Below are 18,156 nucleotides of genomic sequence, written 5' to 3'. Positions count from 1 at the left end.
GCTTTAAAATTTTATATTTGAATACGTGGAAGAGAATTGACTCTTCTAACACTTCAAGACTTACCTAAAGCTGCATTTGTTGGTTTGGACAATTGCATTTGTACCCAATAGAATTATGCTGAAATAAGAGTCAACAAAATAAATAGTAAGTGGAAGAATGCGCCAAAATAATGTTGAATTATCTTTGGATACTAAAACTCGTTTAGAACTTGAAGACTTTGAAGCTTAAGCGCAGATGATGAGGTATGAAGACTCTTGTCTATATTTTAAAAACAAAGGATGAAGAGGTATAAATGGCCTACTAAATTCATATATTGACATTTCAATTTCCATATTTCCCTATTCTCAAATTTGAATAAAGATTAAAATATGTCTATAGGCTCAAAATAAGACAAAGACAACATTCGTATGTTTATGTTTATATTTACAAAAAAAAATTTATAAATATTAACCAAAAAATAATATGTAATTTTTATAACCCTTCAATATTTCTATTTTTTTATGAAAATTATACAAGAAGTTAGAATTAATTGGGCTATTTATAAATAAATATATATATATATATATATAATATTTGATATTATTTTTGGGGCCTAATTTTGAGGGCATATGAATGCTACCACGGCTGCCAACTAAATGGCTCTCTTGGGTTCTATTCGGTGTGGTCTGGGCTATTATTTCTTCAAAAAGTATTTCAAAGTGATCTAGCAAGGCAACGCATACCAACACAAACTTTTTGAGTCACATATTCAAAATGAAATCCCATTGCAGCCTTTGAGTAAGCATGGACAATTTGAGTAAGGAAATATGTTATATGTGTTCGACTTGTGGCATTACGAAGGTAGTAGATTTGCTCGTGATGATTACCGAAAAGCAACATATCATTTGAGCAAGCAATAAATGAACAATAGCAGATTTGTTACGTTGATTTGAAGTAGTCCTCCGAAACCATAGATGAAGTAGGTAAAAATGCAGTTATGTAGAAGCCTAACAAAGACGATAAATATTTTTCTTCTACCTTGGTGGTGTTTCTCTTTCTTAAAAGGTCCTTAAAATAAGAAGTAGAAATAATCTTACACCACTCTTTCAAAACCAATTTACAATCCCACAGCACTGGCAACCAGAGAAGGATCTCAATGAGAAGTTCACTCATCCGCTGACCTGCTTGCGTTGTTAATAGAAATAGGTCAGAAAGAACAACCGTGTTTGTTTTTATTCTTATGATCATCAGTAAGGATTTTCATAACCATATCATTAACATTTACATAGTTTAATGGTATGGATTGTTACTTTTTTAGAACCATGTTAATAATAGAAATAGGTTAATATATAAGACAGCAAAAGGAGGAAGGAGGATAAAAGAAAAAGAAAAAAAAAGGATTTTTCAAATATGAAAAACAGAATAAATATAAAAAACAAATAAAAATCATGATAATTTTAATTATTTTGAAAACTGAAAAGGCGTGGATTAGTTTACATGAATAGTACCATTTAAAGTGTATATTGTAGGCAAAGATGTGGAAGAAAGTGTACAATCATTGAGAAAATAATATCACACATGGAGAAAATGTGACTTCTAAATTAGGAAAATTTCTATTGCACACACTCACTTACACACCTTATACAATACAAAGAAAATAACTTTTTTTTTACACACCTAGTTTTTTAAATTAAATTCTATGCAAAAGCGGTGAGTATGTATACTATGTGTGTAAGTTAGTGTGTAAAATAGACAATGCTCTTTGAAATAAGCCACGATTTTTTACACACCCAGTTTTTTAAATTAAATTCTGTGCAAAAGTGGTGAGTGTGTATACTATGTGTGTAAGTTAGTGTGCAAAATAGACAATACTCTTAGAAATAAGTCACGATTTATTTTTTATGAGTGTGTATACTATGTGTAATAGTGTGAAATAAATTAGCCAAAAAAGTGAAGTATCTTGATTCCTTTCCTTTCTTAATTGTTGTTATAGCCATAAACTATTTTATAACATTTTTACAAAATATTAATATAACAAATTCTTATTAAATCTCATCTAGCTCACAACTAACATTATTTTTTTATTTATCAATAATTACACATCACATCAGCAGTTTATAAAAAAGTTTGTGACTTTAATGTTCCATTGAACTCTAGAACTCATCATTCTTCTTGCTTTTACAAGAGAAGTGTCATTTGAGTTAGAGTTTACTGGAGTAATTAGTCTGCAATAATTACTTGATGACCATCATCACTCATCAGGTTCAGTCAGTTGGGCACAAGGCAAGATGGATTTATTATTTGTCTAATCTTTCGAATTATCATCCTTTCGCTTCACTTTTAAAATCTTAAGTTGGTTTCAGAATAATGTGAAAGTTAAAGAAGGTTAATTACGAGCCTCAAACTTTGCAAAAGGCTGAGACGAGAAATCACTATGCTATTGCTGACTACATCACCACCATTAGATAACGAAAAACCACAACAATAGAGTTCAATATACATGTAACTTAGTAATGGGGGCGCCACAGGCCCCACACACATTGTGATTAGAAATCAATTGTAGAGGTCAAGAAAAAATTTAGAATATACTCACATATTAAGCACATAATCTTTATGTCTCTCTGCTTTTCTTTTCTTTTTTTAAAGGGGGCATTAAAGGTTAATGATAGTAACCATACAGATGGATTTAGTTGGATAATTTAGTGCTTTTGAAACTCTGATACCTGTATGGAAAACCAAAATGTAGATTAATGCTACATAAGTGTACATTGGATATGCATGGTTGTTTGTGAAGTTTTTAAACTCATATTAAGTGGCTTAGAGCATTAGTATTGGGGGGTAAAAACACCCCAGTTGTTATTTTAGCAACTAACAAGCCAAAAATCAGCAACATCCTGGTATGGGTTGCTATTTATTTTTAGCAACTATGAACAGTTGGTTGTTTTCACAGTCTGCTGCAATTTTGATTCCAACCCTACAAGACAGGTTACCACCAAATTGGTAAGCCTGGAAATTGTCCTCTTGAAAATCGAAATTCCGTGTTGATGCATGCATTTTATTCTCCCCCAAAGAGATAACACAACACAATCACGACCAAATTTAAAGCAACCAACTTCAAATGTGAATGTTTCAAAATTTAAAACATGAGCACGAACAGTAAATAAAAAAAGCTGATTGGGACATTTTCACAAACACTTCGTACGCACTCATTGATGTGCCTGAAATTTCAACACATAGCCACTTGCAACCAATATGTACAATTCTCCACTGTTCCCTCCAAGCTCCTAGGCATCAAGGAATATTGTTAGTCATATCAATCAAGTACACAATAAGAACAACAAATCATACTACAATCTAATTGCATTTACGTGATTAGTGTAGAAATTGAAAATTTTCGAAACTTAAGACGCCGCGAAACCCAGTTCCACAAAACCCACCACCCCTAAATCGGAATCGAAGCTAAAAATCTCTGAGATTTTACGCTCTATTCGGATTTAGAGGTGGTGGGTGCTATGATGTGGGGTTGTGAGAGAGGGGTTTGAAAGCCGAGAGTTTACAAGAATGTTAAGAGGTGCGCCAAGCGTTGTTTTGATAAGACATATAATAGTAAGTTCGCTTTAGAAGCAACAAGGGTCCATAGCTCAGTGGTAGAGCATTTGACTGCAGATCAAGAGGTCACCGGTTCGAACCCGGTTGGGCCCTTCTCTTTTTCACATATTTTTATAATTTTCTTTTTAGAACGAGCAGCACACATTGAACAATTCGTTTTTATTTATGCCCAGAAAGGCCAGAACTTCACGTGCATATCCAAGCCAGGCTCAAATTCAAGGCAAAGCTCCATCAGATAATGAAATAGTTGAGTTTTTTTTTTTTTTATTACAATAAGTGAGAAGGAGATATTTAAACTACGATTTTGTTTATAAAAGAGACTATGCAATACCACTGAACTACAAAACTCTTGCCTTAATTGTAAAGTTAAGATTCGTAACATTACAAAAATTAGGAGTAGGATTATCAAAAAAAAATCATAGGACCAAAATGATCTTCCGATACTTTAACATAATTTTCCATTCTAGTTAGTTTTCCAACTTCTTGGATAATTAATTGCAGTTTTAGATGTTCAAAGTTCAACTATTTTGGTTTTTGATTCGATCTAGTATTGTTGTTTTTTACAACAAAATTAATTTAACCGAATCAACAAATAACATTTAACTTTGAATATATGCAAATTAATGTGTATAGTCCAATGACGAATCCTCCTCTTAAAATTCCCTCCAAATTCAATTACAAAGATCATCTTGTTCTTTATTGTATAATAATATCTCTCTTTGAATTCTTGTCATTTCTTGTATCTTTTAGAATGAGAATATACACGTATATATTGATGGAAGTGTGGGTAGATGGGAGGCAAAGGAGAGGCTGAAGCTTTAAGGACAAAGTCCCTTAATATGGGCTGCTGGAGTGCCACCCTAATAGCATGGTGGTTGCCATGTCCATCACTCATGGAAAAGGAAAATGGGCATGGCAAAAGAATAGGAACATAACATTTTCTTTCTTTCTTTCTTTCTTTCTTTTTTAACTCAAATCAACGTAGTTTTAACCCGTGTATGTACACGCTCCCTAATCCGAATTATTTCATTTCTCAACCCTTCTTCTTCATCTGTCTCTCTCTCTCTCTCTCTCACTCTCAACCCATGTGCCAATGCTAGCTTCTTCCACGGACAATATGATGAACAAAGCCTTCCTTTGGAAATAATGATATCACCAGTTGAAGCTCTACAATAAAAACCTTTTATCTAAAATTCGTTAGTCATTATCAAGTCTTGTCAAGAAAAAATTTAAATCTAAAAATAAGACCCCAAACAAATTTTCTAGTTATTACTTCTAATTCTTTATATATACACACACACAATAAGAATTTGATATCCACCTTCATCATACTCTGCAATTGTATCTGTTGTTTTGTTTTTGTTTGGATTTCAATTTTTTTGGTTTTCTTTGTGTCCTTAATAGCATACATTAGAAGAAACCAATTTCACCGTTTCTGTCTTGGTCGGTACAGTGCCCTTCTATGGGAATGCTGGTAATTTTCGATTGCCGATATGGCAAAACCAAGACATTCTAAACTCTTCTCCACAGGACCCAACTGAACCAATCTCTGCCTCAATTAAGAGGGACCAAGGACAGCCTTGTTTTTATTTGATTAATTTCAACTTTTTAAAACTTACTTTTTTACAAAATACAATTGTACTTTTTAGCCAATGTGCCTTCTAGAAAAAATAATTAAATAAGCTCTTCGATACATACCTTAAGATTGGAATGATTTATTTGTACCGTTTGCTAACGTCTAAAATTTTAGTAGCACAACACAATTGCCTCATTGCTTGCACAAATCCACTAACCAATTAGGCAATTCAACGACGGTAACCACAGTTATGGCCACCAGCATAGTCAGGATGTGACTGAAGAGCATTTAATTGAAATTCGAACGATGCCTTTGACGAGTAACTTCGATTTCTAATATTATCAAAAGACGACAACTTGGATCACAAGACCATTTCAATTCCTTACAGCCAAGCACGACCCGTGCACAGAAATTCAAGCCACTTTCACCTAAGCAACAGTAACTTGTGGCACATTTTGTTGGCATTGGCATCTCTTGGAGTTTCCAACGAAGATACCCAATGTTCGAATCCCCTCAACTCCAATTATTGATGTACCAAAAAATAGTAAGATAAAACTAACACAAACAAACAAATGCAGCACTAATCTTTATTTGAGAGGCATTTCCAACCCACTGCATGTTTGGCATAAGAGGCTATTCTTTATTTGAGAGGCATTCCAACTCTGTTCTTGTCTGGCATAAGAGACTAACAACAATCGTCTTTTGCATCCCAAACAAAAAAAGAGACCTAACACGCCCATAGGCATGATGAACTCAATCGACGCACCATCAAACGGACAACTAATAATCAACTCACAATAATGTGCAACATAATTGTGCGACATAATCTCTGGTTAAAGAAGCATTCAAACAAAATGAAACCATTGACAGTTAATCAATACCCTACACTTGCAGATGCCACTAACTATAAGAACCGCAACAGCATTGAACTTAAGAGAACCATAACTCAAATGATGAAATCCAAAAATTTTGCAATTATAAAAGAAATCCAAAATTTAACAATTATAAAAGAAATGTCTGATATAACTTTGTTATCCAAGCCAAAAAAAATACCATAACTCATAAACATCTAAAACCATATCCAACTACAGACAAAAACTTGTAACATTCTATCAAAAGCACTAGATTAAAAGAGCCTTCATACACACTACCAGCCAGTCCAATCTCTTAGTCAAAGAGGCTGAAACCCATATCCTGCAGTAAAACAAACAAATTTTTAAGTTAGCAAAATGAACAAACCTCTTTACCAGTTTTTTTAAAATAAGACAAGACAGAACCAATTAAGGTTTTGCTCATTGTGATGAAGAATGTAATAAAATATTACGTCATCGGACTCCTCTTTCTCTTCCACTTTCTCCTCTTTCTTTGACTCAGCAGCAGCAGCTTCAGGGGCAGCTCCACCAGCACCGCCACCAGGTGCAGCAACAGCAATTGCGCCGCCACCAGAAGGCACTGATGACAACTTCTCCCTACCAGCTGCAATCAGCTCTGTGATATCTTTTCCCTTGACTTCAGACAAGAGCAACTCAATTCTATCATCATCAGCTTCAGCCCCAACTGAAAGACAAACAAAATTCATTTCCTTTAGCAAAACTTCAAAATCTTATCATCCAAATTGAAATTCAACAAAGAATCAGCTGCAAATCACTAAAACTACACAACGATAGTGTCTCAAATTTAATTCTCTGTTCTGTAAAGCTTTAATATGTGTACCCTTGTTGTACTGGTAGGTACTTCAATCTTTCAATATACATCATAGAACAAAAAAACAAGCACTAGAAACACGCTTTAATACAAAGCATATAAGTTCATCTCCATTTGCAAATATTTTACATCGAATCAAAACCATATTCATAAAACACAATTCCAATAAAATGTTAACCAACTTTGTCTAAAGATTATTTCCAACTCAGATAATTGGACCATGTACACCCCAATAGAGCATCCAAATTAAACAGAAACAAATCGGAAAAAAATCCGTTCATATCATATAATTATTTGACATATTGCTCCCAATAGTTACAAATCAAACAAAACCATATTCATACAAATCTACAGCAAAACAGTATAACACTTCTCATACGACCAGTTAAATCTTACCATAATTATGCATCAACCAAATCATTGCACCAAAAAACTTATGACCCAAAGCAAAACACAAATTAAAACAGCCGAAACCTTGACATTTAACAAGAGGGCACGCATTTTTTTTTTTTTAAATACCCATAAAGAAACTGTTCTATTATTAATTTCTTTATTCATTCTCGGTAAACACACCTTTACGAAAAAATAGCTAGAACAAAAACATGCAAATCAAACATTCATAAATACAAAAACCCGTAGACAGAAACATGATACTCATAAAACTATATAGCCAGTAACCTAAACAAATACACATGTGAACCTCAGGATGTAAACTATATGGGTATAACGAAAATAAATTGCTTGAAAATCGCTATAGTTGAGAGATTCAGTCATAGAAACCTGATCCCAGGATGTTCTTCAAGTCGTCAGCGGAAGGAGTTGTGTTGCCTCCCAACACGGCCAACAAGTACGCAGCGACAACCTTCATTTCTGCTAAATCGAACAAAAGAACAATCTTAGCCAATCAATATCAAACTTATACATTCACAGAGAGAGAGTGAGAGAGAGAGGAGTACTTGGATTTGAGACTTGAATCGCAGAGGCTGCTTTGAGCTGATGGAGTTTTTGTGGAGACCTAGGGTTTACAGAAGAGGAACTGGCAGGGTTGGGTGGGTAAGGAATATATATAGCTAGGGTTTGAGCTTATTGTGATGCTGCCTGGTTTTGATTGAATCGTGTCCGTTCATTTTTATTTTACTTTTTTTAATTCTGTTCCATTTATTGTCCCTTTATGATTTTTTTTTTTTTTTTAATTTGGATAAAAATTAAAAGAATAATACTAGAGATATGGACTAAAATATTGTCTTTTAATCTCAACTCTTGCATTATCTAATTTTATGACTTTTTTTAACTTTTCACATTTACATTTTTATTTTTTTACTCTCTCATCTCTCACGTGAAATAGCATTTGTATTAGACAATGCAAAACAAAAAAAAAAAAAAAAACAAAAAACAAAAAATGTTCTATGGTCATATTTAAATCATAAACTCACCCACATCAGTCAAGCTAAATGTTTGTAAATATTGCAAAGTTGCTATAATAACTATGTAAATTTATATTTGCACTATTTGTTTTGCATTTAGCTTTTTATTCTTTCTTTACGTATCTCAATAGTAAATGATGGTTATTGTATGTGAAAATTACAAACAATTTTAAAAAATTAAGAAAAATTGATATTTTAAATATAGTGTACAATAAGTAATCTAATGTGAAATAAAGTATTTTGAAAAGTAAATATGTAAAAATATAAAAATAAGTTTTTAGGTATAATTTTATGACTTTTTGAACTTTTCATATTTACATTTTTTACTTTTTCACTATTATATATTTACCCTTCAAAATCCAACTATATCTTTATATTTTGTGTAAATTTTAAAAATTCAGTCGTTAAATTGTATGTTCTTATTATATTCTTATATATATCGGGAAAAAAAATTAAGACATTATAAATTATGTTAAAGACATGTTTTAAGTATAAATTATATATATAATTAAATTCAAAGAATAACCCATATAATATATATATATACACACATAGAATATGTTTGTAACGTGATTTAACATATGTTATTTTTCTTACATTTAACAAAGTATTTGCATCAAGTATATATATAACACTTTCTCAACACTCGATTCCAACTTTACAATATTAAACCAACTTTGAGCAAGTCTAAATAAGATTAAATACAATGTTTTGATCATGGTTTGCCAACATTACAAATTAGAGTTCTAAATACATAAAATCCTAAGACCTTAGAACCTAACAACCTTTTTTATAGCTGCATCCATAGCCAGAAGGTCTAGGATCGCACTTAGGTAATCAAACCACAAAGAGTGCACCCACTCTGATACCAATTGAAAGTTCAAAATGTGTCTAAAACACCCTTGAATGTTTAGATGCCAAAATATAAAATATCAATTCAAGTTTATAATCAAACAATTAATGTGCGGAACATGAATATAAGCCAAACACAGAATTGATAACTAATCTATGTCAAATATAAACACATCCACAGCAGTAAATATAAGGCAAAGATAAAGGGAAGGAAGATGCAAACACACGAACAACACACGATGTGTTATCGAAGAGGAAACCGAAGTCCTCGGCGTAAAACCTCTCCACCGCCCTCCAAGCGGTCAAATAATCTACTAAAGAATGTAGTTGGGATACATGAACAGCAGAAGACCCTCTAAGTCTAATATACCCAAGTACCCAAGTACCTAAACCTTCCAAGCTTCTTGCTCCAACGAGGTTACGCCGAACCTATTTATTCTTTAGCTTCTCGGATTCCGCTACTAGACCATAGTATCAACCAATGTATATTAGTTCCTTCCAAACTGCTTCACTTAGTACCAAATGAACCTTCTCACAGACGTAGGTGTGGTGAGATAAGGATTTGGTTAATGACCTCTCAATGATATGGCAATGGAGAGGAAGAGAGTAGAGAAATTTGTAGAGTCTCTAAGGTAAAGATTGGGGATGAGGCAATCTTGTTTTTCTCTAGGGTTTCTCTCACAAAAATTCACTCTAGAAGCTCTCTCAAATTAGTAGGTATAAGGGTCTATATATAGTGGTGTGTGTTTGAAATACGAAGAGTCAGTTTTTGCCAAACAGGGCTGATTGGCGGCTTGATCTCGCGGCTTGTCCAAGTCGCGAGTTCAAGTCGCGACGTAACGGCTTGGCCAGCCTGGAACTTTTGTCCTATAATGCGACAGTTGGCGCGACCCTTCAACTTCCCTGTGTGCTTCTCACGTGCCTGCATTTGGTGGCTTGCCAGTCACGAGTCCTAGCCGCGAATCCCTGCTTTCTTGCACATACTTGAGCTTTTCTTCACCTCTTCTCACACACTACTCTTACATTAATCCCATCTAAATACAGAGTTACTAAGTGTTAAATTACAAGCAAATTGGCACGGAATAAAGCCAACAAGATGGTTGATAAATTTCAACCTTACAATTACTGTTATACATATAAATCTATTTTTAATTCTTTTTTACTTATATATAGATAAAAATGATTAGAGACAAAAATAAAAAATTGATAATTTTTTTTAGTGAAATTTAGTGTAAAATAGATAATATAAAGTAAATATTTTTGAAAAGCAATTATATTAAAAAAAACAAGTTCTTATGTTAAAATAGACATGAATCTTTGCATGAGCTGATATGAATGCTAAATAAACCAATAAGAGAAACATTGTGATGCATAGTGAAAAAAACCCAAAATTGCAAATGCCAGTGATCAGTAGTGACTTGATATTTTTCACATTTTGATTTTTCAAAATTGCTTACATGACATATTGTAAAATTTTAATTAGAGTAACATCATATTTACCTGACAATCTAGTGCTGTTAGTACTTTTATTATGTACTAATTACAATAGGTCATGTTGATAGTCGTGAAAATTATTGTTTCCTTATTGTTGTAAATTTCTTGACCTATCGTGGTCTCTTTGAATTAATCACAATATTTTTCTCTTGCTGTTTCGTAGTTCAACTTCCTACTCCAGTGAAGATTAGGAGTACTGAGGCTAATGAAGAGGCCAAGGTGACTGAATTCCAGCAAGAGCTATTGCAGCTAGCGGCTGTCCTAAAAGGAGAAAATGTCTTCACAAGTTTCCCTGACAAAATAGGGAAGGGAATGAATGTTAGGCAAGGGAAGGAGTATGTAGATGATGCTGTAAAACGCTTCTTTAAGGCTGGGCTTTATGCCAAGAAAATGGGAGTTGATGAAGAACAAATTGTCCAAATGAGGCCCTCTCTCACTACAAGGCCATCAAGATCTCCAAGCAAAAATCCATGAAGAGGATGATGCTAAATGAAAAAAAGTTATAGAAATATTTGTTGAGAAAACTGGTAGTGTATCACTAGGTACGTATGTACAAAACTACTACTAGTTCTTTGTATCTATTCAAATTAAAAGAAAGGTGAAAAAAAAAGATACGGTAAAAGATAGATTACTGAATAAAACTATTTATTCTTTACAAGGCAGTTCTGGTTCAGTGGTGCTAAGTTGTTAAACAATTGATTGTGTGCCTAGACCTTACAAAGATTAGCACTTCTAAGTTTTTTATGAGGTGAATTAGTAATTGTCTACTTCAGCCAACTACATTTGGGCAAGGGGCACTAGTGAGTTACAGCTATAGGTACTGGTCCTTAAGCCCAATTTGCATTTTAATCTAGATCCTATCACTTACATGTTGGAGAACACAAGCCCAAAAGAGTTTGAAAGGGCATCCATTCTTTTTATAGCCCAATGTGCATCCAATAATTTGACCAATAAATCTGTTGTCATTAGTCTTCAAATGTAAGTGAACAGAACGATTTAAATGTCATATTCTTGACAAAAGCAAACAAAGTCCCAGCAAGTTACAATCAATAAAAGTAGAGTCACATAAAGAATTTAAAAAATTGAAATTTCATGGTTCAAAATAGACCCTTTGGTTTCCTTTTTGAGCTTGTAGGAAAATACCAGCCTATATAGTACTGTATGTGTGTGTGAAACCATTCAAAGTGTTGAAATATTTTTTGAGGAATAAAGTGTTGAAACTTGAAACTATTCAAATCGAAATTATGGAATGTGTATGTCATTTTGACAATTTCATCTAACTATGAAATCATCTCTACTTTTAACATAGAGGATCTTGCATCTCATAAATAAAGGTCCACTTTTGATGGATCTTCACATGACTTTGCCAACCAAGTATTTGAGCCAGCACTACCGATCCTTTAGCCAGTACGTAAAGAATATATTGGTGCTATTTTAGATGAATAGATTGTTCCGCAAGAGATAGAGAAGTTCAATGCTTTTTAGTTGGTTGGAGGTTAGGGTATGTTTGGATGGGGGAGATGAAAAAAGAGAAGAGGTGAGAGGTAGGGTGGTTGGAATATTCACCATCCAAACATAGTGTTAAACCACACGTGAATCACTCAAGATGAGCTGTAATGGCTTGACCAAGACCTACTATAAACTATTTAGGGCTAGTGAGCTATCAAGAATCCAATGAGTGAATATCATATGGGAATTTATAAACCAATTCTGGCAAAAGAATACAAAATTAAGGCTAAATGACAGTGTTGATTCCTCAAGTTTACTTTGTAAGTGCAAATGGTCTCTAAAGTTTTAAGTGAGCGCAATTGGTCACTTATGTTTTCAAATGAGTTAAAAAAAGGACTTATATTGCTCATTTTGAAAACTTAAGGGATTAATTGTACTCAGTTAAAACTTGAGGGACCAATTGCACGCACATTGTAAATTTGAGAGACTAACATTGTAATTTCAACTAAAATTAAATCTTCGCTCAATAGATTGTTATATGGTTGACTTGTTATGCATATTATAACATATATATATATATATATATTTCCCAAGATTCAACTCTCCTGTTTGATTTGATTAATAAATTATCATTGGATTTTGTTTGGGTGGGTATACTTATTTCAATCAACTCTAATTGCTAGCTTCTAGATTTTATCCCTTTTTTAACTAATTTTTTTCCCACCATTTGGTGTTGATTACTAGGTTTATCATTTTTTTTAATACCCTTCTTTTTTTGGTTCTTTTATCAGTTTCCCACAAGTCAGGCGTCCCCAAAATTTGCTTTGTGCTGCATCAGAGATATATATTCTGGTGTATTTAAGTGGTCAAATTATACTTTTTCACAAGGTACAAGCAACCTGAAATTTTATTGTCAGTTATACACATTGGAAATCATTACTATGCTTTTTTCTTTAACAAAGTATACTGTTCTGGATTAATGTAGAGGTTTTTAGCATTTTATACTTTTGAGTGCTTATTATAGGTCCTTCCAATCAGACAAAATTGAGTTCTCAATCATGTTATATTGGCATCGTATTGACAATTTTATGTTATAATTTTTCAAAAATTGTTTGTGCCACTGTATCATACCCATGTGTCGGTATATGTGTCCGTGCTTCTTAGACCAATACATACATCTCTGTCATCTCTAGAATAGGTTTAATTCTTATGGTGGGTCTTTTTTGCATCTTGGCCTGGGTTACTCTTGCTGTGCCACAACACTATAATTCTGGGGTAGGAGAGTTGGAACTGGCATAACTGAGACACACCTTAGGCCAGCTTGTGCACAAGTTAGACCCTTCTTGTGTTGATGCATTCTGGTAGGAATCTTGAGTGTGTTCACGTGCCCATGGTAGGAATTGTTACAAGTGTTATAGTAAAAAAAATGCAATACAGTAGAATAACTAAAATAATTTAATCAAAATATTTTTCTCTGCTAACAACAATAATACGTGAACAATTCCACAAAAGGAAGAAGTATTAATACGTGATTATGGCAGGAATAGGTTAATAACGATGTGTCATGTTAATCATTAGTCAATCATAGCAAAGGAAAAGAGGAATAGTCTGCTAAGGAATGGACTTGACCCTTTAGCAGATTCAAGTCCAAAAGGGAACCAATCTCCAATGTGGGTAACCTCAAAGGGGGATCTTATTGTTGAAGTTACTCACTTTGAAAAATGGACCTAGATGACTTAATCTTAGATTCTTAACTTGTTAGAGAGTGGATCATTGAGAGGGAGAGAAGTGGGTAACCTATTGATGCATGCTTTTACTCCTCTCACTCATGTTTTTTTTTTTCATTACTCTTAGTTTTTTGTTTCTCTTTTTTTCCTTCTCCTCTCTCGTTGCCTCGCTTTTTTTATTGTGCACGTCTATGGCCCTTTTTATATTGTCTGCCGCGATAGGATTTACTATTTTTACCCCTTTAACTGTTTTTGGCTCGCTGTAGGTGTCCTTCTAGGACTGCCCACTGGCTTGCTGGCTGCCCATCCACCACCACTACACTGTGTTGGCTGTGCCATGCTCTATTCCCAGACAAAAATGGTTTTCTTTTGTTTTTTTTTACTCTCCTTTGGCGTTCCCATTTGGATAAGAGTTGATCCTCTCACTTACCAACCTTTATAACCTGCATCTAGTGGCCCCAGCTCATGTTTACCTCTTTTGGGTGAGATGTCATCCTAGGAGGACATTTTACCCAAAAAACTTAACTCTAGAATAGACTCCCCCTTCTCCCTACTGCCAAACCACACCCTCTCTTACCTCTGACCCATGACCCACCTCCCCTGTGTTGGCTTGGTACAGGTAGGTGGTGCCTGGGCCTTGTGCATGCTCTATTTCCATATGTGTCCATTGCTTTTTTGGCTTTCATGTGTTTTTCGTTGCTTCTAGGTTTGTCGGATTCCGCTGCACGCTCTGGTGTTTGTTTAACTCTTGCAGCATGAATGAGTTTTTGGGTCTTCATTCTCTACATCTCATTTCTTCTTCAGGTTGAGTACTGCTTGGGTGTGGGTTTTCTCTTCTTTAGTTCAGCCCATGTCCCCTTTTTTATCCTTTGTCCGTGGGCTGGCTAGTGCTCCTGCCACACCACTGCATTGTTCCTATTGTGATATCATTCATCCCTTTTTACCTTGTTATTACTTCTGGGCTTGTGGGTTGTAGTGTCTACCATACCAATTTCTCATATTATTCTTTCTAGTCCATTTAACACCTCAGGCTTCCTCGACCCATTTCATTCTTTGGGCATCCTTAGCCCATTTCATTCTTTGGGCATCTTTGACCCATTTTGATCTTTCCTACCTTTTTTACTCCCATGGGCTTTTGCTAAATCCTTGGGGCTATCCTCGCCCAGTTACCACATCCTTTGCCTTTGGGTTTATTGGCCTTTGGACAAATCCCATTTATTACTTCCTTACTTTGGGCTCCTCCGGCCCCTTTTTGCTTTCTTTCTATTTCTTATGATTCCTATGGGCTTACACCTTCATCTTTTGGGGCTTCCTCGGCCCGTTTTGCTTTCTTTGAGGCCACTTATTATCTTGTGGGCTTGTAGACCATTATTCTTGCCATCCTGACTCAATAGTCTCTATTTTACTATCTTCTTTCTCCTCCTTTTTTATATTGTTGGGCTTCTTTTGCCATTGGGTCCTTTTGTCAAAAATAGGCATCAACAATTCTCAAGCACCCAACAAGTTAAAACATCAACCTAAAATAGTGACAACATTGGCTAACAAAGCTAATTTGTTTTAAAATTGTTTCCTGATCAGCAAGGGCACACAATTCTGAATGCTGAAAACTTTCAATGTAGAGGCTCGAAATTAAAACTCATCTAGTAATCTAACATATGTGAAATATAAATACAAAAGAATTAGTGCCCTTCATGTATATACTTCATTACTAAAGAAAGATCTGTTATTTGATTCATCCAGAAATTCCTTTTCTTTACCTATACTGTTCGTTTTGTAAAGTGTAATTTGTATTAATGGTTTTCTCCAGGTGGCCATAGGCTTATTATATTATTCTTGGTCTGAGCCACACGTTAATGTGTCCCACTCGGGAATATCTGCTAAAGCCTCATTCACCACCTTCACAAGTCTAACCTGCAAAAAGAATAGTGAAGGGTCCATGAGAGAGAGAGAGAGAGAGAGAGATTACATGTTGCATTTAAATCGATAATGTGCAAATGGAAAAAGGCTATGTAGCATGCTAATATCAGTCATCAAACACATATGTAAGAGTAAATTCATAAATCATATACATTGTTAACAATGTGTCATAGTCAAACCACTGGCTAGGCAAATCACAAGGACAATCAGGGTTAGAAAAGACATTCTATGAAGATACAAGGCAATGAAGTCCCAAGAATAGACAATGAGAAATGTGGATCCCGAAAGATCAGTGTATAGTAATGCACCACATATATGAGTGCAAAGTAATACTTGGCTTGGGTCTCACAGAATTCTATATTTGTATGTAGACATTTTTGTCTATAGAAGTTTGAATATATTAAAAAGAAAAAGTGGTTCAACTGAAAGGAAAGAAAAGAAATCAGACAAATACAAGGGCTACCTCCTAAAATTTAAAATACTCAAGATAAAATGACGAGAAAGAAAAGCCAACTGAGTTAACCATCAAATCCAAGAGCAACATGAGCTTATATATAGGAAGCTCAACAGTGACTCCTATTGTTCCTCTTATTTATTTATAAGTAAATAAGTAAGAAATCTTATTAGAAAAGTTCAACAAGTACACAGGAAGTATACTTGCTGAGAGTTAAATATAAGTTCCAAAATTAAAATGATCAATAAGCTCAAACAAGTTTGAAAGAAAAAACCTCCTTGAAGCTCTTACCCACCCTAGCAAAGTCTTCAAAAAAAAAAAAAACTCTTTTAATTCTAATAATGCCTGTTTAGACCCTTCAAAACTCCTAGCATTTCTTTCCTGGTAACTCCTATTGTTCCTTTCCCACCATGGACATTGTGATAAGTAAAGCACAAGACACAAGCCTCTCAGACCCTTCCAAACCTTCCTTTGTTACCAACACCCTCTTTTGTAGACACCTTGGTAAGTAACTCTCGCTTTTCAGTGGAGTACTGAAGGATCAAGGCCATGTTTGCTTGAATAGAATACCATTCCTAATATGTAGAAACATACACATCTTGTTTAGCCCCTTAAACTTGAATGAAATCCATCTTTCATCACAGAGTTTCATATCATCTTTTTAATTTATGACAATCAATATAAGCTTTGTCTTTCTTACATTTTATTTTTTGGTTGTAGAATGTGTTAGATGATGAAAATCACGCATTAATTCAGGAACTCTAAAATTTTCACCTTGTGCTACTAATCGTAGTTACATGTAGCGTGTTCCTGCCTTGCAAGACATGAGAGAACTTGTGACTCTTAAAAAAAAAAAATTCAAACTCAATAATGGTTTTGATAGCCATGATATGAGTTACATATATATATATATATATATATAAGCAAAGATCTCACATGGGAAAGTCTGAGGTTTTGCCAAGTGGGGCATTTTATGCAAAATAAATTGAAATATTCTTAAGTGTCACATTAGAGATAAGAATAAATTAAATAATTACTTTTTGTTTCATTTGGTTCAATATTTTAAGACTTTTCTAATTAAAATATAAATATTATTTGTGTCTTTTGGTTCAACGTTTCAAGATTTTCATTCCTCACACATACACACACACAACTTTTTGCATTTTAATTCATCATTTTCACCTCTTGCACCTCTGCCCTTTTATATATACCCTCTCATAGCTTTTTATGCATCCCATGTCAAATACACACAAATCAAGAACGATATTATTTAGCTTCAATCTTTTGACGACACCTACCTAACTCTAACATTGTTGTTTCATTTAATCCTAACCTGTATGAGTTGGCTGCAACCAAGGAATAGGGGCCTGCATTTTATATTGAGTGACAACGACAATTACGATTTTAATATTAAAGTCGGAAGTTGTAGATTTGTAGGTTTTGTAAAAGATGTGATTGACTGTGGGTGTTTGAAATGTGTATTTTGATTTAGAATTAAGGAGAAAGAGAAAGACACATTCTATATCAACTTTTATTCTATAATAATCCCCTAAAGTTTTTTATTTTATTTTTTAATTTCATATTACTTCAATTGAATAATTATAATGGATATGTGTGTGTAATTTATAATCACTACAACAAAATGTATTTTCAGTGACAAGAATTTTTGTTACTAAATGTCCTATCTTTCATCGCTAATACCCATCGCTAAAGGTATTAGTGATGAAAAATTTCGTCGTCAAAGGTCTGATTAGTTAAAAAATAAAAACTTTTGGTGACGAAAATATTTCGTTACTAAATGTTTTCCTCGCTAAAAACACTATTCAGCAACGAAAAAATTTTGTCGCCAAAAACACTTTATTTTATTAAATCATTTTTAGCGACAAAAAGTTTTGTTGCTAAAACTATTTTTTAAGAAAATTCGAGTACATATAGCGATGACAAAATTCGTTGCTAAAACTATTTTTTAA

At 33.8% G+C, this 18,156-nt stretch overlaps 1 protein-coding gene, 1 long non-coding RNA gene and 1 other non-coding gene across 4 annotated transcripts; 1 reads left to right on the top strand and 2 right to left on the bottom strand.

Moving 5' to 3' along the window:
- Positions 1-2,863: 2,863 nt before the first annotated feature.
- LOC136063547 (uncharacterized) lies at positions 2,864-3,687 on the bottom strand. The gene is made up of 2 exons (XR_010625170.1): positions 3,349-3,687; positions 2,864-3,264 (listed from the first exon to the last, which is right to left on the bottom strand). It is a non-coding gene; the product is annotated as an uncharacterized LOC136063547 (long non-coding RNA).
- On the top strand, positions 3,611-3,682 carry TRNAC-GCA (transfer RNA cysteine (anticodon GCA)). Its single transcript has one exon. It is a non-coding gene; the product is annotated as a tRNA-Cys (tRNA).
- Positions 3,688-6,116: 2,429 nt separating the features above from the next.
- Positions 6,117-7,957, bottom strand: LOC136063546 (large ribosomal subunit protein P2B-like). Of its 2 annotated transcripts, none has more exons than XM_065764092.1 (4): positions 7,826-7,957; positions 7,650-7,742; positions 6,490-6,722; positions 6,117-6,359 (listed from the first exon to the last, which is right to left on the bottom strand). In XM_065764092.1, exons 2-4 carry the CDS (start codon positions 7,735-7,737, stop codon positions 6,333-6,335), a joined length of 348 nt encoding a protein of 115 aa, XP_065620164.1. In that variant the 5' UTR covers positions 7,738-7,742; positions 7,826-7,957; the 3' UTR covers positions 6,117-6,332. The 2 variants fall into 2 exon arrangements, with proteins under 2 accessions (XP_065620164.1, XP_065620163.1); XM_065764091.1 differs by having other exon boundaries at positions 7,650-7,739; positions 7,826-7,955.
- Between the last annotated feature and the right edge of the window lie 10,199 nt (positions 7,958-18,156).

This window comes from Quercus suber, unplaced genomic scaffold (assembly GCF_002906115.3).
Source record: "Quercus suber isolate HL8 unplaced genomic scaffold, Cork oak 2.0 scaffold_540, whole genome shotgun sequence".
In the NCBI taxonomy this organism is placed as follows: Eukaryota; Viridiplantae; Streptophyta; class Magnoliopsida; order Fagales; family Fagaceae; genus Quercus; species Quercus suber.
This window is presented reverse-complemented; position numbering and strand designations above follow the sequence as displayed.